The 25,202-nt window shown below is 37.0% G+C and overlaps 1 protein-coding gene across 1 annotated transcript; it reads right to left on the bottom strand.

The window, feature by feature from the left end:
- Positions 1–2,711: 2,711 nt before the first annotated feature.
- Positions 2,712–24,731, bottom strand: ajuba (ajuba LIM protein). Its single transcript, XM_059355232.1, is given in 9 exon segments — positions 2,712–3,265; positions 6,103–6,171; positions 8,388–8,439; positions 9,592–9,722; positions 11,715–11,777; positions 11,864–11,931; positions 14,549–14,650; positions 22,140–22,743; positions 22,745–24,731. Coding segments are annotated over 9 exon segments (2,169 nt in total). The 5' UTR covers positions 23,693–24,731; the 3' UTR covers positions 2,712–3,133.
- Positions 24,732–25,202: the final 471 nt, after the last annotated feature.

Here is a 25,202-nt window from a genome sequence, read left to right as displayed (position 1 = left end):
AACCGTTGTTGTTGTTGTTTGATTGATGCCGCCGCTACCAGCTGTCAGCAGTAAACTGAAAAGGCACCCACGTGGAAGGCTGGAAAATGACCAATCACAAGAGGCCTGGGGTCAGCCTTGGCCCCGCCCCCAATGTGTAAAGAGTCCTCGCTCCGCGGGAGCAGAGCTCCACCGCGAGCGAGCACGGGGAGAGTCTGCTTCACTCAGTTGCTGAATATGTGCGCGAAGATCAAACAATGACTCAAATATGACGCTATAGTCCACCTCTGCCTGCTCACTGTGGCGGAACTGTCTCCACCAGCAGTTCATTGCAGTTGATTGCTCTGCTGTGATTGGTCAACTCCACCTGGCCACCTGGTTGCTTAGCTACCAAAGCCTCCCCCCTACCCCTCCTCCCGCCTCCAAGACAGACATTCTAATTTAAAGGACATGGCGTTTTTGCATAAAACATGAGACCTTATAACTTGACCATACATTGTCCAATCTGCCTCAAACTTGTCATGCATGATGATGGTTCATCACCGACCAGTTCTACATAACAATATTTAATAAATTCCCGCCCTTTTTGATTAGCCACGCCCCCTTTCATAACTAATAAACTGTTTGTCCTAGAAACTTTATAAGGTGTCAGATTACTCGGCATAGAGTCCCTGTTTAATAGGTGGTTGATTACCCCGCCCCTTTTGATTAGCCACGCCCCCTTTTACTAACTAATGAACCGTTTGTCCTAGAAACTTGTATGAGGTGTCTGTGAACTCAGGACAGAGTCCCTGTTTAACTGCTGATTTAATCTACGAGAATCAAGGACCAGAGGCAAGCACACAATCAAAATTTCTTTAGAAATTTTCTAGTTATTTTTCTGATGTTGTATTGTAAAATCTCTCAATAATTGGTCAAATCTGTTGTTTCCTAATAATTTAAATTCATGCAGATTAGAATCACAGAACCAACATAATTCATTTTCTTTTGCCGGCCGAGACACTCAAGTATATTATCCACTTCGTGCTAGATAGTGTCAACATGGGAAAGTTTAAATTCTGCAAAATAAGGCTATTATGGGCAATGCACACAAGGCTCAGAGTATTTTATGCAAACAAATAAATAAAATTCTGCACAATCAGAGTGAAAAAAAAAAGTGAAAAACGCAAAATCTGCAGCAGGTATTTCCCAGTTCTGTTCATAGAGCAACATTAGAGCAATTGTCTCATTATTGCAAAATTGGTGTTAAATGTCATTTAGAGTGGCATTTAAATAAGTCCTAAATCAAACTTTTTATCTGACTTTTATCCAAAGTGCTGCAGGGATGATGGATATTTGTAGATTGGCAAACAAACAAAAAAAACAAAAGGGATTGATGTCACTGGATTTGAGTTTTGCAGAAAATGTGGCAAAAGTTGATACAGGTGCATTTCAATGAATTAGAATATCATAATAAAAGTCAATTTCCAGTAGTTCAAGTCAAACAGCCCCAACCAAGTATTGAGTCATATAGATGGACATACTTTTCAGAGGCCAATATTTACATATTAAACATACTTTTTAAAATTGGTCTTTGGTAATATTCACATTTTTTTGAGACACTAAATTTTAGGTCTTCATTAAATGTAAGCCATAATCATAATTAAAAGAAATTAAGACATGAGATGTTTCATTCTGTGTGTAATGGATCTATATAATGTGTTATTTCCACTTTTTGAATTGAATTACTGACATAAACTTTCCATGATATTCTAATTGAGATGTACCTGTATTATCCTCTGTGTGCTAGCTAGTGTCGGCATGGGAAAGTTTAAATTCTGCAAAATAAGACTTCTGGGCAATGCACAGAAGGCTCTGAATATTTTACGCAAAACATTTTTAAAATTCTGCATAAGTGGAGTGAAAAAGAGTGAAAAACCCCCAAATCTGCAGGTTTTTCCCAGTTCTGTTGTAACTTCATCATTGCTACCAGACAAAAAAATCATGTTTTATGTTACAATAAACATTGAATTAAAAGTGTCCCAAATTAATGTCACTTAATAGGTTTTCTGCTAGTTCACTTTTGTTCATTATTGCAAAATTAATGTCCAAAAAAAGTCTTAACCTCCTGAGACCCTGCGTCCTCATATATGGACATTTCATTTTAGGTTTTCTGGACCTTATATTTCATTCTGCTTAACTATAACTATGCACTCTAGAATAAGAACAATACATCAATCAGTGTAAAAATCAGATGGCAGCATCTTGGTAAAGTCAATTAACAGCTTTTACCCAGACAAAAGTGGACCAGGTACCAAAGCTGATCAGATTTTATGGCTAAAACTTGTGTATTTGTGCTTAATATGGTTTGTAGTTTGATATTCTGTGCAAGTTTGACTATTTTTAGCATTAGCAACAAGTTCCGACTCTGCTAATCAGGAAGTATTCATTTGAAAACGAATAGACTTTTACTATCATTCTTCAAATGAGAGGGTGTAAATGTAAGGAAATAAAAAGTTTTATTCACTGGTGAATTAATTGCATTATACAGTAAAATGAACCCATTATTTTTTTTCAAAAACTAATTTCTGTTCAAAGACGATGCTTAGTTTTTGTATTTATTAGGTCCTACAAATCCAAAATATCTAGGAGAAACTAACAGTACATACCAAACAAAAGCTTGGCTCTCAGGAGGTTAAATCCAACTTTTCCTGAGCTGTAGGAAGTGTGATCCGATCATTTCAAGCAGACAATTATTCCGAACACAAATGAAAATATTTATTACAACTTACAGTAATGTTTTTTCCCCCAAATTGTACAGATTCACGTAACAAATCTTACAGTAAAGTCAAATTTAAGTGCAAAATGTTTGCTAGCGATAATATATGTACAACAGTTTAACAAAATCCCTTGTTCTTCTACAGCAAACAGTAGCCACATTGGGGTTAAAACAACAAAAAGCAGTAGTTTCTTTCCCGTTCCCTTATAACTATAGTACAGTAATAGTACAGCAGGCAGTTCATGATATAAAAAACAAAAAGGGACTGATCTGAATATCAGCAGTTTCATCTTCAGAAAACAAATACAGGACATATGACGGAGCAGAAGCACATTATAGAGAATGACAGCATGTTGAGAGCAGCTTTTTTTTGTCCACAGCTGCACAGGAAGCTGATCAGTGTGTGTTGTGAGGGGGAATGTTGTGTGTGGCGCACGCTCTGCTCATGTGACACGAGTGGCAGAGGAGATGAGAGTCCAGAGGGAAGCACTGCGCGCCGGGCTTATCCGACAGCTGCTTACCGCACTCCTGAGGGCGAGAGATAAGGACACAGGAAGTCAGCGCAGACATCAGGACACTTTTTTTAAAGAAAAGTCAGATAAAAGTGCTGCAGGGAGGATGGATTTATGTAGGTTGGCAAACAAACAAAAAGCCAAAAGGAATTTATGTCACTGGATTTGAGGTTTCTTGCAGAAAATGTGGCAAAAGTTGATGATACAGGTGCATCTCAATAAGTTAGAATATCATAATAAAAGTCAATTTCCAGTAGTATTATCAGTAGTATTGAGTCATATAGATGACATACTTTTCAGAGGCCAACATTTCCATATTAAACATACTTTTTAAAATTGGTCTTTTGTAATATTCAATTTTCTTTTGAGACACTGAATTTTAGGTCTTCATTAAATGTAAGCCATAATCATTACAATTATTAGAAATTAAATAAATTGAGACATAAAATGTTTCATTTTGTGTGTAATGGATCTATATAATGTGTTATTTCCACTTCTTGAATTACAGACAAACTTTCCATGATATTCAAATTTATTGACATGCACCTGTATTATCCTCTGTGTGCTAGCTTGTGTCGACATAGGAAAGTTTAAATTCTGCAAAATAATGCTTTTATTAGCAATGCACACAAGGCTCATGTTTTTATGCAATACGTTTTTTAAATTCTGCATAATGGGAGTGAAAAAAAGAGTGAAAAACTCAAAATCTGCAGCAGTTTTTCCCAGTTTTGTTCTACCTTCGTCATTGCCACCAGACAAAAAAAATCATGTTTTATGTTACATAAAATGCATTGCATGTTAAAATTGTCCCTAATTAATGTCACTTCATAGGCTTTTTGCTAGATCAATTTTGTTCATTATTGCAAAATTGGTGTTTAAAAAGTCTTAAATCCAACTTTTCCTGAGCTGTAGGAAGTGTGATCCAAAACTTGCAAGTAGACCAATATTCCAAACACAAATTAAAACATTTATTACAACTTACAGTAATATTTTTCCCCCAACATTTCCATATTAAACATACTTTTTAAGATTGGTCTTTTGTAATATTCAATATTTTTGACAAACTGAATTTTAGGTCTTCATTAAATGTAAGCCATAATCATAAATAAATGAAGACATGAGATGTTTTATTTTGTGTGTAATGGATCTAAATAATGTGTTATTTCACCTTTTTTAATTGAATTACTGACATAAATAAACTTTTCTATGATTTTCTAATTTATTGAGATGCACCTATATTACTACTATTTCACCTGCTTTTGTCCAAATTCCTTGTAATGCATAACAAGTTTTGTCCCACTTGTGTTTCAGCTCTGAGAGCCGAGTAGCTCAGACTGAGTGTCAGAGGTGTAAATCACAAGTTGAACATTAAACGTAAAGGCTGTGAAGGAACTCCACCACAGTGGAAGACTACAATAGGCTGTAGAGGCACACTAGTGATTAGAGGATTCAGTGTTTTGGGCGTTTAATGTCCCAAACTTCCTCTGTTGTCCCATTTAGCAACTGACTCTTTAAAGACACGTAAAAGCGTCAAAATACACGAGTGTTAACATATTTTATGTTGTAGAACAAAACCTGAAAATCTAACTTTAAACCAAAAACCAGTCGACTTTAACCCATAAGAACCCAGTTATCCTTAAAGGAACATTATGGGAGAAATACCACAGAACAAGTGGACCATGTAGAACACATTTATGACTGTTTAAAAAACTACCTGTAAATGTCAAAGATCTGTGCTGTGACATAAATGTTACATTGGGCGTTTATGGTACTTATATTTATGATATTTCTTATTTTAAAATAACAAAACAAGCCACATTTTCTGCTTACAGAAACACAAATTTGCCTTTTTCTTTGCATTTCCACATCATATATCAAAATTATGACATTAATAGTGCTGTTTAACAATAAAACAATTTTCAGATTTGTTTTTAAGTAACAAAATAAGAATAAACAGGGTTCGTACACTTTTTCAGTGGTCAAATTCAAGCACTTTTCAAGGACTTTCAAGGTCCATTTTCAAGCTTTTCCAGAACCTTTCAACAGTTGTAAATGTCATGTTTTAGATGAGTACTTCAATACTAAAATGGGTGATTTCACTTAACCATACCACCAGCAATGGTATTTTACAATTTTAACAGCTAAAAGTAGTTTGCTAATCTCATAAAACATCCTGGTATGGGAACCTAGAGGCTAGGAGCAAAAGGAAGCTCACAAAAATGTAATTTCAGATAGGCTATAGGCTGTTCAGTTTATATATTTTGTTCCATTGAAAATGCGGTTATCTATAGTCAGATTACAAGAGAAATACAGTAAGAATTTCAAGCATTTACAGGCACTTTATCCAAAATCCAAGCACTTTTTAAACCTTGAAATTCAACATTAAAATTCAAGCATTTTCAAGGATTTCAAGCATCCGTACCAACCCTGAATAAATCAATAATAAATAAAAACAAATAACCATTTGCTGTTTTGTTTGCATCTCCATAACATATATTATATATTTGTTAAGGAAATCTGGTCAGAACAAGTTAAATGCAATACAGGACACCCTGTTAATTGTTAAATGGGTTTAAATTTAGCCTCGGAACAAAAAATAAGCTTTTAGAAATTAGCTAATTTTGCACATTTCTGTTTCCAGTCACAGCCACATTTTGGAGAAGTCACTTCTTCTTATCCTAGCAGATTTAAAGTGTTTGTTACACGTGTGTCACCATAGGTTCTTATGGGTTAAGAACCTGTGCAGATATGCAGCGACTCATTTCCTGCAGCTCTCTATTAGTAGCTCTTGTTTTCTGAACTCCCGTGTGATAAAAGACAGAAAGGGGCAGAAGAGAGAAAAGGTTTGCTCACCTCACAGTGGTAACACTCAAAGTGATAGTCCTTGTTCATAGACACGACCCTGAGGATCTCCTCGCTGCCCTGAGACACACAAACAGGAAACAAACGGTCAGTTGCAGCAAAGATTAAAAAAAAGTGAGAGTCACCACAAACGAATGCCAGATAAATAGATTTTATATGCTTTGTGGGTGTCAGTTTCCTTTATCAGGGTAGTTATTAATGATTCATTCCTCTGATATGTGAACGGAAGTTAAAGAGTCCAAAAGTAGGAAAAAACAACATAATTGAGCACAATTCAATCTTAAAAGGTTAAACACAGTCCAAAAAAACATTTATATATTATAAGATATATACAGTCATGGGAAAAAAATATTAAACCACCCTTGTTTTCTTCAATTTCTTGTTCATTTTAATGCCTGGTACAACTAAAGGTAAATTTTTTGGACAAATATAATGATAACAACAAAAATAGCAGTTTATTTTAAGAGCTGATATCTAGACATTTAACATGGTTTTATTGATAATGATTTTGGTTATTATCAAGAAAACCATGGAAAATGTCTAGATATCAGCTCTTAAATTAAACTCTTATCAGCTATTTTTGTTGTTATCATTATATTTGTCCAAACAAATGAACCTTTAGTTGTACCAGGCATTAAATGAACAAGAAAGCAAGGAGAAAACAAGGGTGGCTTAATCATTTTTCCATGACTGTATATTAAGAGCTATTTGAAATCACTCAATGCACTTTTTAATAACTAATTTATTTTATAAATGCCACTGAAATCTCTGCATATTTTCTAATTAAACACAGCAACGACTGACTGAAAATAAAATAAAATAAACATGCATTTATTATAATATTTTTTAGGAAACATTCCTGACTATAAAGTGTTTTCTCTGAGTTTATGGAAGACTTAAATGCACAAATACGAGATGAGAAAATATGAGATTTTGCATCGGTTTGGAGCATTATTATTAACATATTTGTGTACAAAAATGAGGAAAATCTACTGTAGAGGAGATAATAATAACAGCCAGAAAGCTTAAAGAGAGAGTCACCATAAATATGTGCCAGATAAATAGATTTTTATAGGCTTTGTGGGGGCCAGTTTCTTTTATCAGGGTAGTTATTAATGATTAATTTCTCTGACATGTGAACAGAAGTTAAAAAAGTCCAAAAGTAGGAAAAAACAGAACATAATTGAGAACAATTGAATCTTTAAGGTAAAAAAAACTGTCCAAAAACATTTATATATTATAAGATCTATTCACTGAATGCACATTTTAGTAACTACTTTATATGATAAATGCCTCTTAAATGTGTGACACTCTTCATATTTTCCTCCTAAACACAAAAACAACTGACTGAACGTAAAAGGAAAACCAATCTTTAGGAAACATGCCTGACTACTGAGTGTTTTCTCTGAGTTTATGGAAGAGTCTGATGCACATATTTGTTGGAGTGTTTGGGGGAATCCTGTGTCATGGCGTTCCCGTGGGATGGGATTCCATTTGATTTTTTCCCACTGGGCTGGGACGGGAAAAAAGTCAGTGGGAGGGCTGGGAGTCATCATAACAGTAGCTTCTCTCTAGAATGTGGCCCTCATCTAAAAAGTATAGGGCTAGAGTGGTTTTTATGTTTTTGTGTCCTTTAGTGAAGCATTCTGTACCAGGATGGATGGGAGTCATTCTTCTGGGATTAGAACAAGACAGGAATTTCTGGTGAGATTGTCGTGGGATTGGGATGAGACAGGAGGGAACGTCTACTCCTGCTTCACCCTGTGCTCCTCCCTCAAGACAATGTTACATTTTTCACTCAAAAATAGGAGATTTTGCATCAGTTTTGAGCATTATTATTAACATAATTTGATTTTTTTTTAAATTAGGAAAATCTACTGTAGAGGAGATATTAAAGAAACAGGCAGAAAGCTTAAAGAGAGCTTAAAGACATCATAAATAAATGCCAGATAAATAGATTTTTATATGTTCTGTGGGTGTCTTATATACACAATGACAATAGAGGCTATTCTATTCTATCTTATCTAAATGAGTACTTCATAAAATAATATGATTTGAATACATTTAACAGACAAGAACTTCTGGTGCAGACGAGCGAGAGTAAAGTCTCCTATCTTCTATACTCCACCGGTTGTAAAATGTTTGATTAGGAAAATTGTGTCAACTGAAAACGATCGACTCGCACATTATGTTCAGGAGGAATAAATAAGAAAACGCCTCCAGGCTGCACATGCATGGAGAACACACACACCCTAATATAAATCAGTTGTGTTTACCTCAGTAGGTAAGATGGGCTGTAAACAGGCGGCACACTTCGGGGCAAAAGTCCTGCAGAACGGAGAACAAGAGAACAGGAGAACGTTTATTTAGTGATGAAACCAGCAGCAACCTGACAGTCAGAGTGATGAAGGAAGTGGGAGCATAAAACATAAACACATGAGAATGACAGATACATTAAAATATCATAATAAAAGTCAATTTCCAGTAGTTCAAGTCAAACAGACCCAACCAAGTATTGAGTCATATACATGGACATACTTCTCAGAGGCCAATATTTCCATATTAAACATACTTTTTAAATTTGGTCTTTTGTAATATTCAAATATTTTGAGACACTGAATTTTAAGTCTTCATTAAATGTAAGCCATAATCATTATAATTAGAATAAATGAAATAAATTAGGAGATGAAATGTTTCATTCTGTGTGTAATGGATCTATATAATGTGTTATTTCCACTTTTTGAATTCAATTACTGACATAAATAAACTTTTCTATGATATTCTAATTTATTGAGATGAACCTGTATTATCATCTGTCTGCTAGCTAGTGTCGACATTGGGAAAGTTTAAATTCTGCAAAATAAGGCTTTTATGGGCAATGCACACAAGGCTCGGTGTATTTTATGCAAAACTTTTTTTAAATTCTGCACAATGAGAGTGAAAAAAAGAGTGAAAAACCCAAAATCTGCAGCAGGTTTTTTCCAGTTTTGTTCTTCCTTCGTCATCACCACAAGACAAAAAAATCATGTTTTCTGTTACAATAAACATTATATTAAAATTGTCCCTAATTAATGTCACTGTGATGATCAATGTTCATTATTGTATTATTGTTTTTTATGTATTACTATATTTGTGTATGATTTTATTGTATTTTAATAACTAAGCACTTTGTTCAACTGAGGGTGTTTTTAAATGTGCTCTATAAATAAACTTTGACTCGACTTTCAAAGTAAAAGCGTTCGTTATCAAAACAGGCTTTTGTATAGTACTGTGTATATATATATATATATATATATATATATATATATATATATATATATATATATATATATATATATACACACACATATATTATTTTGCCCATGTATGCATGTTTTTATGTATAAAAACAGAGATTAATCGATTAGTTGATGGTTAACGTTATAGATGCTGAGTCAGCAGGTTTCTTCCCAGCGCCCGTCTGTAGTAGGAATGTCTCACTTGTTGTAGTCTGCCACGCAGTAGATGTTGCTGAGATGGTCGACGGTGAAAGGAACCCCGTCCAGAGACTTGGAGCAGACGAAACAGCGGAAACATCCGGGGTGGTACGAGTTCCCGAGAGCCTGCAGGATCTGAGACCGAAGAGCAACTGTTAGTTAAGTCATTTAAAAGACTGTAGAACATTTATTCTCCAGGTTTCCTTATGAGTTGCATATATACATTTAATGCATCCACAGATAACTGTCAGAGACTCAACATATGTAGGTATGCAGGTGTGTAACGTATGTTTTAATCTGTTGCAGTTTTGACTAATTTGTAATAATAATTTCTGTTTTTTTCCATCCTCTTCTGTTGTTTCTACTTTGTTAAAATATAATCATATTGTTCTTTTTGTTTTATGTCTGTCGTAATTAAAGCATGCTACAGGAATTAAAACTTAATTCATACGTCTTTTTTCTATTTCCAGCACGTCATTAGTGCACAGTATTTACATTTATTTCAAAGTGATTATCAAAACATTTCTCAGCTAATTGTGCAAACACTTTGTCCTGAAGTGTATCAACTCATCAACTGCTGAAATATGTATATGTATATTCTCCGGAGTTAGCGTCCTTTAGCCGACTCCGGTAAACCCGAGGCTAACGTACAGGGTTAAAACCATATACGGCAGGGGTCTCAGACTCAAATTACCAGGGGGCCGCTGGAGGCAGAATCAAAATGACCCAAAAAATACACAAAATTACCAAAAAAGACACAACATTTTTTTTTTTAAAAGACACAAAATGACAGAAAAAAAACTAAGTAACTTAAAAAAAGACACAAAATGACAGAAAAAAAAAGACAGAATTACCAAAATACACAAAATTATTTAAAAAAGACACAAAATTACCAAAAAAAAAGTAATTTAAGGGACCTTCCACACACAACACGGTAAAGTGCCATTCATATAAAACTCACATTAAAAACTTTCATATCAAGGTGGGGGCCACAAAATATCGTCACGAGGGCCGCAATTGGCCCGCGGACCGCGAGTTTGAGACCCATGATATACGGTTTGAAAGATAAGAAGTTAGACTTTAGTTTCACACCATTTAATTAATGTGAAGCATAACATGATCATTTATATTAGTAGTTAATGTGAAATTTTGATAGAATCTCAGCCAAACGGTGTTGATTTGGGAAACAGTTACGCTAATTATTAGATCGTCTCCTGAGTGTCGCCCAAGTGTTCTTACTGCTTTCTGTCATCAGAGTTACTTTCATATTGTAATTAGACATGCAAATCTCCATGCACATAATTAAAATTTCACACGTAGATTGTTAAATATGTAGAAATCAATTATACCTCCACTGGTGGTGGGGATCTTATTCTAAATGACCGTGAAAACACTTTAAAGAAAGTGCGGCATTGCAGATGTGTCTGATTTGGGATTCAGTCTCTAAGTCTTGTGAAACACGTGTTAAAGCTACAAATGTTTCTGAAGGTAGATTTATGTATCAACAGAGCAGCAGCATGTTTTCAAGACCACAAAGAGTTATTTTAAAGAAAACCAAGCTTCACTAAAAAACCAATCATATGTTAACAAACTGCATTTTCAGCCTGTCCATCAACATTTTCTCTTCACGTACAAACGTACTTCAGCTACAAACGATGATGGAAATCATTTTTCCTCCCCTCGTCCCCTAACTCACTTTTGAGCATTAAAAGTTCCTTAAACTTAAATGTGGTTTAAACTGTTCAAATTATGCAGCAAAAAGAAAAAGAAAAAGAAGAAGCGATGCCTGTGGCTCTCACACTCACTGCAGGCTTTCTATTTATATTTTGGGTCTTATGTGGTTCAAATATGGTAAAAACTTTTAAGATAATCACCACAGAGCCTTATTTCTTATTTATGAAAAAACCAAAGGCAAACATTCCAGTGAAAATGAGCCGTGGGAACCCGGAGAGGAGCCAACAAACAGACGTCACTAAATGGCTCGCTCCTCTGGGGGTTTCTGAAACGGCATTCTGGGAAAGATGACTAAAAATTACACAGGGCAGGTTGGGGTTAAAGTATATTATCTGGCTTAAAGCTGCAGCGTTTAGAGGTTCACACACACACACACACACACGGAGCGCTCACCTGTTCCAGTATAAGGTGACCACACACACTACACTTCTCCGCAGCCGCCTGGAATCCTGAAAACTGTAATTACAACAAAGAGATTAGCAGGAAATCAATCCTCCGAGTGTGAGACAGATGACAAAACACGCCTTGACCTCGACTCTTACCATGTAATCCTCTTTACAGTACACAGAGCCGCTGACATTGTAGAAGTCCTTGTTTCTCAGGGTGCGTCCTGCAGAGGGACGGAGACCACATGAGACACAGACACTCATTCTTCATGCACTGGTCAATTTTCAGGTTTTTGGCTATTTTCTTTAATACTTTATTGCAAGGCTTCTTACTTTCACAAACATAATCAGTCATTTCGTTTTCTTTACAATATTGTACCTTGCATTTTTTTCCTTTTTTTTTTCGAGGTATATAAGGTTTATTTGAAAGAAAACATCCAAAACAAACTTTTCAGTGTATTTTTTTAAACTTTATTTTGTAGATTTCTCCGAAATTCACCAAAAGTTAGTGTTTATAATTGTGAGTTTAGTGTGTGTGTGTGTGTGTGTGTGTGTATTGCAGCCTAAGCCTCGTCATCACAGGCATCGTTAGAAAGTTCCCACTCTCCTGCACAATATTATGTGTTTTGCCAGAATTTTCTGGTTGATAAAATGATAAAAGGAAGTAGCCTAATTTCCTTTTGTAAAAAACTTGGAATCTAACATATCGACAAAATAAAATAATGTCTTTCAAATTTGGTTTATCCAATATTCAGATTTATGTTGTGGAATTATAAGCAAAATCGTGCATATTTAACAAGTTCCCGCCTCATTTGCATATCTAAACATATAATTTCAGAAAACTTATAATGGAAAAAACATTGTCTAAATGGTTGTTGTTTGTCATTTTTATTTACTTATTTTTTATCATCACTGTATGTTGTAGAAAATAAAACACTTATTAAGAAGCTCCAAAGACTTTTAATTAATTAGTTAGTCAATTAATTAGTGGATCCTTGCCCTAATATTTTGTTTTGTTTTTTTTCTTTAAATTATTTAAAATTTTTATATGTTGACTTTTTTTAAACTAACAGTCTTCTGTAATGTTTCTCTTGTCTTTTCGTGTATATAATATTTCACAGAGTACATTCTATTATTTAAAAAAAAAAAAACCTGAATCTATCGCTATTGTTTCTTGCTTTGAGGAAATATTTAAATTTTTTAAATTTTTTTTTACTTTATTTTTATTGAAGCCTTACACTTTAATTTAGGTGTGTATTATTTAGGTTATTTAAATGATTGTCTTTGAAATTTGGTTTATCCAATGTTCAGATTTATGTTGTGGAATTATAAGCAAAATCGTGCATATTTAAGAAGTTCCCGCCTCATTTGCATATCTAATCATACAATTTCAGGAAACTTATAATGCAAAAAAACATTGTCTTAATGTAAATAACAAACATGGGAAGTTTCATAATGATATCTATGGGTTTAAAAATTGACCCAATTCACCTGCAGTGTCTCCCTTTAACCCTTTATCGGGCAAAGAACTATATTTGGTAACTTCAGGTAATATTTCAAGAAAAAAGTTGCAAATTTACTAGATTGAAGTGGCAAATCTGCGCAAAAAAAGTTGCAGATTTACGAGAAAAAAGCGGGGGAAAAACTTTTTTCTCTCCCAGATTCACCACTTTAAATCTCATAAATCTACGCATTTTTTTCTCGTAGATTTGCCACTTTAATCTCGAAAACTTTTTTCTCAAAAATATTATTTTCATATGTTTTTTTACACATACTGGCTGTATGTAATATCCTCCAATATTCTCTAGGGTTGAAATTTGGAATTTGCAAGTATTTCAATGAGTGCCCTATTAAGGGTTAAACATAATGAATCTTAAAGGAACACTCCACCGTTTTTTCATATTAAAACATGTTATTCGGTCAAGTAAGACGAGTTGATACAGACCTCTTGCGTCTCAATGCGTGCACTCAATCGCCCTGGCGCGCGGCGCCACTTGGCTAGCACTTAGCTTAGCCCAGTTCATTCATTAGGATCCAAACAGATGGACAGTTAGAAGCGACCAAACTCCTCCACGGTTTCCCTATTTAAATACAGCTACACGAGTAGTTAAACGACCAAGTATGGCGACACAAAATAAAACGTTGCGCTTTTCTAAGCGGATAAAAAGGAGAACTATAATGTATGGCGGAATAGCACTTGGGAGCACTTCGACTCGGCGCAGTAATATCATCACTCCTGAGGGGAGAAGATTTTTCAGGAGTGATGATATTACTGCGCTGATATTACTACCGTTTATCCGCTTAGCAAAGCGCCACGTTTTATTTTGTGTCGCCATACTTGGTCGTTTAACTACTCGTGTAGCTGTATTTAAATAGGGAAAACGTGGAGGAGTTTGGTCGCTTCTAACTGTCCATCTGTTTGGATCCTAATGAATGAACTGGGCTAAGCTAAGTGCTAGCCAAGTGGCGCCGCGCGCCAGGGCGATTGAGTGCACGCATTGAGACGCAAGAGGTCTGTATCAACTCGTCTTACTTGACAGAATAACATGTTTTAATATGAAACAACGGTGGAGTGTTCCTTTAAAGAGAGCTTAAAGACATCATAAATAAATGCCAGATAAATAGATTTTTATATGTTTTGTGGGTGTCTTATATACACAATGACAATAGAGGCTATTCTATTCTATCTTATCTAAATGAGCACTTCATAAAATAATATAATTTGAATAGTGTGTTCCTTTAAGGGTTAAACATAATGAATCTTAAGCACCGACTCCTTCTATAAACACTGTTAAAATGGTTGTTGTTCCTGGGGGGTGGAGGAGGGGTGGGGGTACTCACCACAGGACACACAGGTGAAGCAGCGTGTGTGATAGAGGCTGTCCAGAGCCTGGCAGGCGTTATCCGCCCCGTACACACCTTTCCCACACTTCACACAGGTTCCTGAGAGGGGAAACACAACGGACACAAACATGCATTAAACCTCTGAAGTCCAGGAGATTTTGGTTCAAATTTGTCAGCTTCCTCTGCATTAATTTCTGTCTCTGTTCAGCATCTTTCAGTCTGTCCTTACATCACATGCATGGCTCCTTTTTCTCCACACAAACTTGGCTATCAGTCAGATTTTTCATCTTATTTTAATTAAAGTATAAAGCTGCCGAAAATACAACAAAAGACAAAAGGTGTCTATGGAAATGTACCATTTTTTTTTTTACCATTTATACTAGGGTTGTCAAATGCAATAATAAAACGTATCTGGATACGATACTCATTTTCAAAAGTATCGAGTATCTAAAGCTTGTTATCATAGTTGCAGTTTCTTTCTGCACAACTGTTTTTATTATAAATATTTCACCTGTGGTTCTGTTAATTTTTACATGTTGCATTTTTCTTGTTAATAAAAATATTTCTGTTAAATTTTCGGGTCTTTGTTTTTAATCCTTGTGGTATCGATAATGGTATCGATTATCGGTATAGAGTTGAAAATTTTAGTATTGTGACAACCCTAATTTATACACACACATACAGCAGAAAAAAATAATAAATAATAAAACTGCAAAACAGTCTATTTGCATGTAAATTAAAAACAGTAATAGTTTTCATTGTAGAAAGAAAATTCACATTGTAAAAATGGTCTAGAAACATAAATGGCACACTGTGAAAGCTCCTATGATGAACTTTCAACTGGCTTTCTCAGCTTGTCTACATATCATATATAAATAAAGTGATTACTGTAAATAAAACATGTGTATTTTCATTAAATAGATGTACTCCAGAGGGTTAAATGGTGAGAAATCGCTCGGCGGCTCTTAACACTTGGTTTACGACGCATTCCAGGAGGATGTGTCTGAAATCCAACTCCACACAAAGTGTCAACACTTGTAAATCCTCTCGTTCGCACCACCTAGGGGATTTTCACACAGTTAAAGCCCACAGAGCCATGCCAGCCTGTTTGCTCATCCACTCGAGTGTCTCTGCTGGAAGCTCTGTCATTAAAGGGAAACTCCACCGGATCTGACTTTCTGCCACAAGATAGAAGACTCTTTCTTCTCCAGTTCTGCAGTTAAGACTTACCTTTAAATTTTACTTTAAACCCCACAATTGCAGCAATTTGGAGATTAAATGCACTTTTTTTTTGGAGCGTAAAATACCTCAGGGGACATAATTGGTAGGCTTAATTATAAACATTATCATGTTTGCTGCTTCCTTCAAATCAGTATCCAGAGGCAGGTTGTTTTCCCCATTTAAAGTCAATGAAAAAATACTTAATTGCCACTTTAGGGCCAGATTTTGACATAAAACAACTCTGAGCTCGGTGCAAGGCTGTCAGAAGTATAGAAACATTGATACTTTTTCCAATACAACTTGTTTAAAATTATGAAATCTCTGCTATTTATACATTTGATGCTATTGCAAGAAACAAAACACCTAAATTAAAGTGGAAGGTAAGTTTAAGTTTAAAAAGCAAAAAAAGTAAATATTGCCCCATAAAGTCAGAAACAAGAGATAGATTCAGGGGCTGTTGGTATTTTAAATAAAAAAAAAAAATAAAAAAAAAAAATAATAATAATAATAATAATAATACAATGAAAAAATATGTACACAAAAAAAGTAATAAAAAAATACAATAATAAAAAATATGTAAAATTAGTAGATAAGATAAGAAGTAAAAATAAAAACTATCAGGGTTTCCCTAATTTATTAAAAGTCAATAAAACGTGTTTAAAATGATGCAATGTCTCTTAATTATGCATTTGATGCTATTGCCAAAACAGCTAAAATACAATGTAAGGTAAGTTTGAGTTAAAAATGTTTTTAAATATTGCCCCATAAAGTCAGAAACAATAGAGATAGATTCAGGGATTGTTGTTGCTTTTCTAATTAAATAAAGTCAATAAAACATAATGTAACACTATGGTAATTTAAAAAATGTAAAAATAAAAATGTTTAAAAAATTGGATATGTGTTTGGGGAAAAAACTAGTTAAAAAAAAAACCTGTAATTCATTAAAAGTCTTTGTCAATAAAACGTGTTTAAAACAATGCGATCTGTGTTAATTATACATTTGTTACCACTGAATGTACCAAGAATATTTTTTTTAAAACATCTATAATCAGATGTTTCACCCGCAGCTCAACAGATGAAACAACAGAGAAGAAAACCAACTTTGTTTGTGTTTTTCAGGTTGATAATTAAATAAAATGATCCCTTTTCGTCTGTGTAGGACTGTTTCTTTCTTGCCGTCATATAGCGAGTACAGTTTGTTTTTGTTGTTTACAAAGTTAAAGTAGTCATAGTATTGTAAGACTATAAGACCAGGAAAGTAAATAAGCATTTCCAAGTAAAAATTTGCACAAGTTCAATAACAAACAAACATTTTCCAGCGAACTGACTTCTCCTGTAGCAGAAAACAGAGCTCTGAGCTCGTCAGGGCACTAAATGTAAAGTGGAAAAGTGGTGTGGTGGTCCGAGCTGCAGCGTTTCTCTGATCTATTTAAGGATCCGCCTGCGTTTTTTCCTTTCTAATGTGGCTGAGGGAGTGCCACACAAATCAAGAATTCCTACACTCTTGGACGGTCCTGAGGATATTTAGGAACAGGCTCCAGTCTCTGCCAAAGCCAGAAACCAAAGAAAAGAAGAGCCGAGGAGACTGAAACTCCAGGCTTTAAATCTAAAGTCTGAAGCTGCTACATATAGAAAACACCGAGGTAGAACTGGTGGTAGTGACTGGGAGGCATTCAGGGACTTTTTAGGGCACAAAAAAGCAACAAAGGGAGATAAAAAAAGCCACAAAAGAGTGTTTACTGTAGAGTTATGAGCTTCACATATCTTGTTTTTGTGCCGTTTTCAATTGAAACACGGTCGCAGAGGATTTTTTACATTATTTTGGCAGTATCCAAACTTTTTTTGAATCGTGGTTGTACTTTAAACTAATTTAAGAAGCACAGGAAAAACGTATTACCTGAATAGTTTTTGTAAACATTGTTTTAAATGGAAACAGTTTTTTTGCTTGTTTTTTTTAATGGAATAACTCTGAATCTACCTTTACACACTGGATCTAAACTGTACTGTACTTTAAGTTGTAGAAAATATAAAATGCTTATTAAGGGGCTCCACAAAGACTTTTAGTAAATTAGGGGATCTCTGCACAAATAGTTTTTGTGGTTGTTGTTTGTTTTTTTCCTTGTTTTTTACAAATATATCTCCAATAGCTTATTTTTTAAATCACATTTTTCTTTTCTTTATATTATTATTGTATGTTGTAGAAAAAAAAAATGTTTGTTTTTTTGCTTTTCTCTCCAATAGCTATTTTTTTTTAAACATGCTTTTATTTATTTATTTTCTAATCATGATTGTATATCGTAAGGAGCTCCAAAGACTTAATAAATTAGTGGATCCTTGCCCTACAATTTTCATTTTTTTCATTTTTCAAATTATGTAGATTTTTTTTTCAGTCTTCTGTAATGTTTTGTCTTTTTGTGTACATTATATTTCACTGAATTTATTTTATTTAAAAAAACTATCTATCTATCTCTATTGTTTCTTGCTTTATGATGCAATATATATATATATATATATATATATAAAAAAAACTTTATTTCTATTAAAGCCTTACACTTTTATTTAGGTGTTTTGGTACTTTCAATAGCAACAAATGTAGTTTTTTTAAAACATTTTTATTTATTTAAATTATCTTAGTTTTTTCTTAATTACCACAGTGTTACATAATATTTTTCTTAGCTTTTTTGTGTACAGAATATTTCACTGAATTTATTTGTGTAAACTTATATTTACCTTACACTTTAATTTAGGCATTTTGGTACTTTCAATAAACAGAGACTGCATTGTGTCAAACACTTTGTACTGAAAAAGTATCAAAGTTTCAAAGACTTTGACAACACTGAACTAAAGTTGTTTGTTGTTTGTTTGTTTAATGTCAAAATTTGGCCAGAAAGTGGCAAATAAGTATTTTTTCATCGACTTTAAATGCAGGAAACAATGATCTCTAGTTACTCTGTCATGTTTTTCTTTCTTGTCTATTTTGCTGAATTTATTATAGTCAGAGTTTAAAAAAAGAAAATACAACCTCGGAATCTGTTGCTATCATTTCTTGCTTTATGGGGCCATATTTTTAAGTTTTACTTTCCTTTCATTCAAATTGAAGCCTAGCACTTCCACACTAATTTATGTGTGTGTGTGTGTGTGTGTGTGTGTGTGTGTGTGTGTGTGTGTGTGTGTGTGTGTGTGCTGAGCTCAGAGCGTCTGTCTTCACGCCTCACAGCGTCACATTTCTCCCTAATGGCTGAGAGGAGTACAGTATTGTATGTCCCCTGGAGGCATACATACCTGAGCAGAAAAACAGGCTGCAGCACAGCGCCGCCCCTGCACACGCCAAGGCAGCATTACACACACACACACACACACACCAGGACACACACATGACTCACACACACACACTGCGTTACTGTGGCCTGAAGTCACTCTGGGGGAAACACACCCTGCCACTGAGAAACAATAAACACACACAGATATAACACACACACACACACACACAGATCCTGAGCCCTAATCTTGTGTGACTCACAGTAATGCTTGTGTTTATATGGAGACGTGTAATTTGTGACTTTTGCACTTTTAATGGCCGTGTAGATGGGCTACGTGCTAGGGGTGTGCCATATCGTTCACGATAATATCAGTATATTGTTTTTATGGTTAAAAAAAATGCATATCATGATATTGGCAACGTTCCTACTTCTTGATGTAATGCACTACAAAAAAGCCAACTTGTATTTTTTGGCCTAAAACAGTGATTTAAGTTGGTAAAACTTATAAATTACTGACATTTAGGGCAATAATGTAAGTTAGCACAACAAAGGAAGCCAGTTGTCTGCTCAAAAACAAGTTGGTGAGTTGTTGTTACTTATATCTTTAAGTTGGAGTTCAAAACAAGGGACAATAGTTCTGATAACTCTTATTTCTTTGTTGTGAAATGTGGGAAAGCGGTGAAATTCGGTCATTAGCGAAAGCTAGCGGCTAACTGATGCTAGCGGCTAACTGATGCTAACGGCGCTGCTTGTTACAGCTACAAGAGTAGCCATTAGCGTATCAATGAAACCCCGAAATGGTTATTTTTTATTATTTGATTATACTCAAGAGTCAAGAGTAAACGTTTTTGTATTTGGCAACTGTTGAGATTTGCACTTCACACTACATTTTAGATTTTTATTTATTTATACAGACTAAAAAAAACAAAAAAAAAACATATTTTCTATATCTTTTTAAGTATTCCGTAATATCGTGAAGAATAATCGTTATCGCAAAAATAGCCTGAAATATCGTGATATTCTTTTCTTTTAGCCCTACTACGTGCACCACGCTGCCCTGAGCCGTCAGCTGGTGTTTTGGCTCCAGGTGTGAACCTGAATGAGAACATACAGATCCGTCCTACACGCTCCTTTTCTTTTCTTTCCTCTCCTCTACTTGTCTGGATCAGTTTCTGCAGCGCTTTTTCTCCTCCTTTATGCTTTGCGTGCTGCAATCCTGCAAGTCCCTGCAGGTTCCAGGGTACCATCCATCCATACTCTCTTTCAACTATTAATCTGTCCGTTCCATCCATCCATACAAGCCTTTCATTTAGAGAGGAACCTGTGATCTGACACCAGGCAGCCAGCGGGACAGTAATAACACAGCCAGGCGCTCTGATGATGGCGCTCTGCCCTAAAGATACTGAGCAGTGACGCTCCAGTTAGGGATGTGATTTTATAATTAGTGTTAAATGAAGCTCTGGTTATCTTTCACAGTAGTTGTCTCACTGAACACAATCCCACAAAAAGACACAAAATGACAAAAAAAAAGACACAAAATGACAAAAAAAAGACACAAAATTACCAAAAAAAAGACACAAAATTGCCAAAAAAGACACAAAGTGATCAAAAAATTACAAAAACTGACCAAAGAAGGCACAAATTGACTACAAAATGGTAAAAAAGACACAAAATTACCAAAAAAAGCAAACAAAATTACCAAAAAAAGACGCAACTGGGGTCCCGACCCCAAGGTTGAGAATAGCTACTGAAGAGCACTTAAAGTGAGCCCACAGTGAGCCTGTAGCACTCTGCTGGGGGGTTACATTTAAACATGTAGTATTAACAAAGTTTCAATAATTTTCACAGTTCAAAGTTGTTTGGTTAATGTTGAAAATGGCAAATAAGTATTTGTTTCATCAACTTTAAATGAGGAAAACATTCTGTCTCTAGATACAATATGTGTTTCTGTTATGTCTTTGTTGTGTACATCATTTTTCACTGAATTTATTATAAATAAATAAAAAACAACTCCTGAATCTATATGTATCGTTTTGGATGTCCTAGTGATTTTTTAAGTCCGGTTCAGGGACCCAAAAGGTGAAAGGTTTTCACATTTTTAGATTTACCAAATTATTATGACATTTCATAGATAAACAAATATTATTTAAAATTTTATTTTTAAAAAAAATGTACATAGATTATGCTCTAATCAATAGAATTTTATATTTAAAATAATCTGATTTTTTTTTTTTTTTTTTTAAGTAAGACTTTCTTTGATACATTTGTGTATTTATGTTCCGAAATGCATCTCGAATTAACACTTGTCACTTGATTTAATTAATGTAAATTGTTTTAGGGGAACTCTGTGTGGATTTTAAATACTTATTTACATATTTGTAGATGTGTAAAGATAAGCCAAGTCAACTATTTTAACGGATATCCTGACTGATATCTCAGTCGGCCGATATTTGCCTCTCACAGATATATCAATATCGGCTTTTATGTCGTCTCATATGAAAATCTTTTTACAGACCATAAAATGTTGAAAACTATGCTTGTTGTGATTTAAAAATGATTTGTTTGTTTTTTGTTATTCTTAACTTAAATGGTCGGGAATTGACTGATACTAAACACAGAGAACAGATGTTTATTTAGCCATTTATTTAGTTTTTGTTTTCTGTTTTCATTTCAGAATTGGTTGATTTCATTTTGCAGAATGTTAAATATTCTTTAATTATGTTATTTGTTTTCTGTCTGTGGTCTGTTGCTGCCGTATTGATAATTGGTGAATTTTGTCCTCTCTAAAATTGGTATCGGTTGCAAAAATCCCGTATTGTTCGGCTCTTTTGGATCTTTTTTGGGTTCCCTGGCTGACGGAAGACTTCTTTCATCAAGCGATAACTTTTTATGCTTTTTACATGCTGAATGACTTGTTCCCAAGAAACTTATGAGCACATTTCTGGCATTCACAAGATTTGAAGTGGTGCTTCTGAGCGTTTAATTGTGGAGAAACTCGGTTTAAGTGAGATTTGTTTAAAAAATGAATCAATAAGTGGATGAACTTGGATGATTGTGTGTCGACTTCCAGTTTCTCTAATGACTACGGTTAAAGAAAAGGATCTCACCAAAGAACTCCTGGCGGTTCTCGTCCCTCCCAGCTCCGACTCCTGGATCCTCCTGAGGTTTCCCGGGGCCCCCGGCCGAGCAGGGCCCCATCGTGGTGGTGCTCGGTTTGGAGAGCGCCGTCAGGGCCAGAGACTGCTCCTTCAGCATGAGGCCCTCCAGGAGCCCCCCGCCCGTCAGCGCAGCGTCCCTCAGGAGGAGCCGGGTGAGCTCCTCCTGGTAGCGGGTGCCCGGCAGGTCTGAGTAGCGGGCCCTGTCCCCCACCACGGCCCCGTCTCTGCCTCTGACTCCTGCCTGCTGGTCGTCCCACCACTCGGGGCCGGCCGGGTAGCACGCGGCCCCCGGGCTCCCCACGGCCGGCGGGTAGGAGTGTCGGCTGTCGTACGCGCCGGGACGCATCCCTCCGTCCAGGTACTGAGTCCAGGCCTCCACGGGGGTCACCCCGGCCCGGCCCGGGGCCCCGTAGCCCGCCACAGAGCCCCCTGTCTGCATGGAGGGGGACTGCTGCTGCGGGGGGCCCCCGGAGGCGGAGTAGCGGGAGTCGTAGCCCAGGCTGATGCCGCTGGTCCGGTTGCTGCTGCAGCGGCTCCCCATGGGGCTCCCCCCCGCCGCCGCCGCTGGCCGTGCTGGAGGCGAAGCTGGACCGGGGGCTGACCAGCACCGACTCCTGCAGGCTGAAGGAGGAGCAGGGGCTCAGGGTGGGCCCCGGGGGGTAGAAGAAGCCCCCTCCCACGCCTCCCCCGGGCACATCAGATGTGCGATGTGGTGGGTGGGAGAGGGAAGCGGGCCGGGGGCTCTCCCACAGCTCGCTCCCCGTGCTCAGACGCTTGTAGAACAGCGCCTCCTGCAGCGAGAGGCGTTTGTGCCTCTCGGGCTCCGGGAGGTACCCGGGCTCCGCCAGGCCGCCCCTGGGGGCCGAGCCGTAGCCCGAGGAGGGGGGGTACGGCGGGGGAACGGAGAGAGGCGGCGGCTGGGAGAGGAGCTGCTGCCGCCTGACCAGCTGCTGCAGCTCCAGGGAGTAGCGCCGCTGGTTGAGGGACCCCTTGGAGCCGAACGCCCCCATAGGGTCGCACTCAGGGCCCAAGCCGGACTCACGCCTCAGGTGGGAGTCCACGCCCTCGCCGAGGTAACAGGAAGCTCGCTGCTGGGGGGAGCGACGCCTCAATGGCGCCAAGGTGGAAGGGTGGAGTGGTTGCTCGCCATCTTGAGGTATGGCACCTCCTGTGGAGGACGGCGGCGGCGGGGTGAGGAGCTGAGAGGGAGCCATCCCTCCTCCTCCTCCTCCTCCTCCTCCTCCTCTGCCACTCGCTGGAACACATGCATCGCTTGTGGTTGCAGAGGCAAGCGAGAACTGGCCGGGTCTGGAGGGCGAGGCAGCTGCAGCGCTGGGAGCTGGTGGCAGACCGCCGCCACCGCCACCGGAGACGCCAGTGTTGGCGTTGCTGTTATTAGAGTTGTTGGCAGAGTCGTGCTTTTTCTTTGAACTGTTGAATTTCACACTGCCCGAGTCCGTTAGCTTTAACTTCTCCAATAACTTGCTTATGGGCCTGTCCATGATGAAGTCAATCTCACAGCTCGCCCCTTTAAATTACAGATCAATGAGCTCAGATACAGTGTGGGTAGATATACAGCAAGGTGTTCAAGTTAATCTACAGTTTTCACTACGACACATTAAAATTAAGATCAAATTCTTACCAATAAAGTAAAAAATGGCCTTGAAACTAGCACAAAGCTTTAAAAAAAGAACCCTTATATACACAGAATAAATACAAAACAGATAAATAAGACTTTTTTAAGACATTTCAGGGTGGTTGCATGACTTAAGTCCTCTGAGTCATCTGGTTTGCCCTCATGTGGAGAAGCCACAGGCACAGGTAGGCTGTGGTGAGGCAGAATCCATCGGATTATTAGACAATTACTAACACTTCAAGTCAATCCAGACAGGAAATGGGAGAAACATACATCCAGGACACTTCGGCGTGACCTATGGTCGCGGAGGGCCTCCTTTGTGGACCCTCATGTGGCCCCACATCTGCATCTTCGCTACAAAGTCTGAAATAAACTTCAGTAAAGTTTGATCTCTTGGTTATCCAGTGCGGCGTGTTGGGGGGGAAGTCTCTCTGTTTAAATTTCCCTTTTAAGAAAAAAAGAAAGACACAAAGCAGGCGATCACAGCTTCATGTGGGTCCAGTGTAGACTAGAAAATAAATCCGTCTGTGCACAGATAGTCACCCGACGTCTGCCATTCATCTCAAGGAGAAATGTGCGCGTAAAAAAACAACTAAAACATGATTTAGTTTAAGTCAGGCGACAGAAAAAGCCACAGACACATACGGGACCCGTCTGACTCCTCAGTCCGTCCGTCCATCCGCCTGTCTGCGCTCGGCTGCTTTTATCATTCCCGTTTTAAAGCAGAAAGCCCGTCCTGACTCGGTGGTTAGTAGCGGAGAAGTTTGGCCAGAGCCAGAGGAGAGAAGTGAGGAGAACCCGGCGCTCCGTCCCGGTTCCTCCCTGCACACCGCTGCTGCACTAAACGAGCCGCTCCGGATAAATAAAATCCTCCCCGTGTGCTTTGCACGGTCGACAACTTTGTTTCTTTCTTTCTTCCCCCTAAATAATTACTTACCTCCCCCCTCTTTTCTTTTTTACAACAGTGTCGAGCTACTAGTTCCGGTTACAGCTTTTCAAAATAAACTCGCTGGCAACCGTTATACTAAGGCGAGACACCACAGGTAATATATATATACATATATATATATATATATATATATATATACACACACACACACACACACACACACACACACACACACACAGTCATGGAAAAAAATATTTGACCACCCTTGTTTTCTCTCATTTCTTGTTCATTTTAATGCCTGGTACAACTAATGGCACAATTGTTTGGACAAATATGATTATAACAACAAAAATAGCTGATAAGAGTTTAATTTAATAGCTGATATTTAGACATTTTCCATGGTTTTCTTAATAATGATTTTGGTTATTATCAAGAAAACCATGGAAAATGTCTAGATATCAGCTCTTAAATTAAACTCTTACATGTC

Source organism: Centropristis striata, chromosome 17 (genome assembly GCF_030273125.1).
Source record: "Centropristis striata isolate RG_2023a ecotype Rhode Island chromosome 17, C.striata_1.0, whole genome shotgun sequence".
Classification (NCBI taxonomy): Eukaryota; Metazoa; Chordata; class Actinopteri; order Perciformes; family Serranidae; genus Centropristis; species Centropristis striata.
The sequence above is the reverse complement of the archived record's forward strand: the minus strand, read 5'-3'. Positions and strand labels throughout refer to the sequence as shown.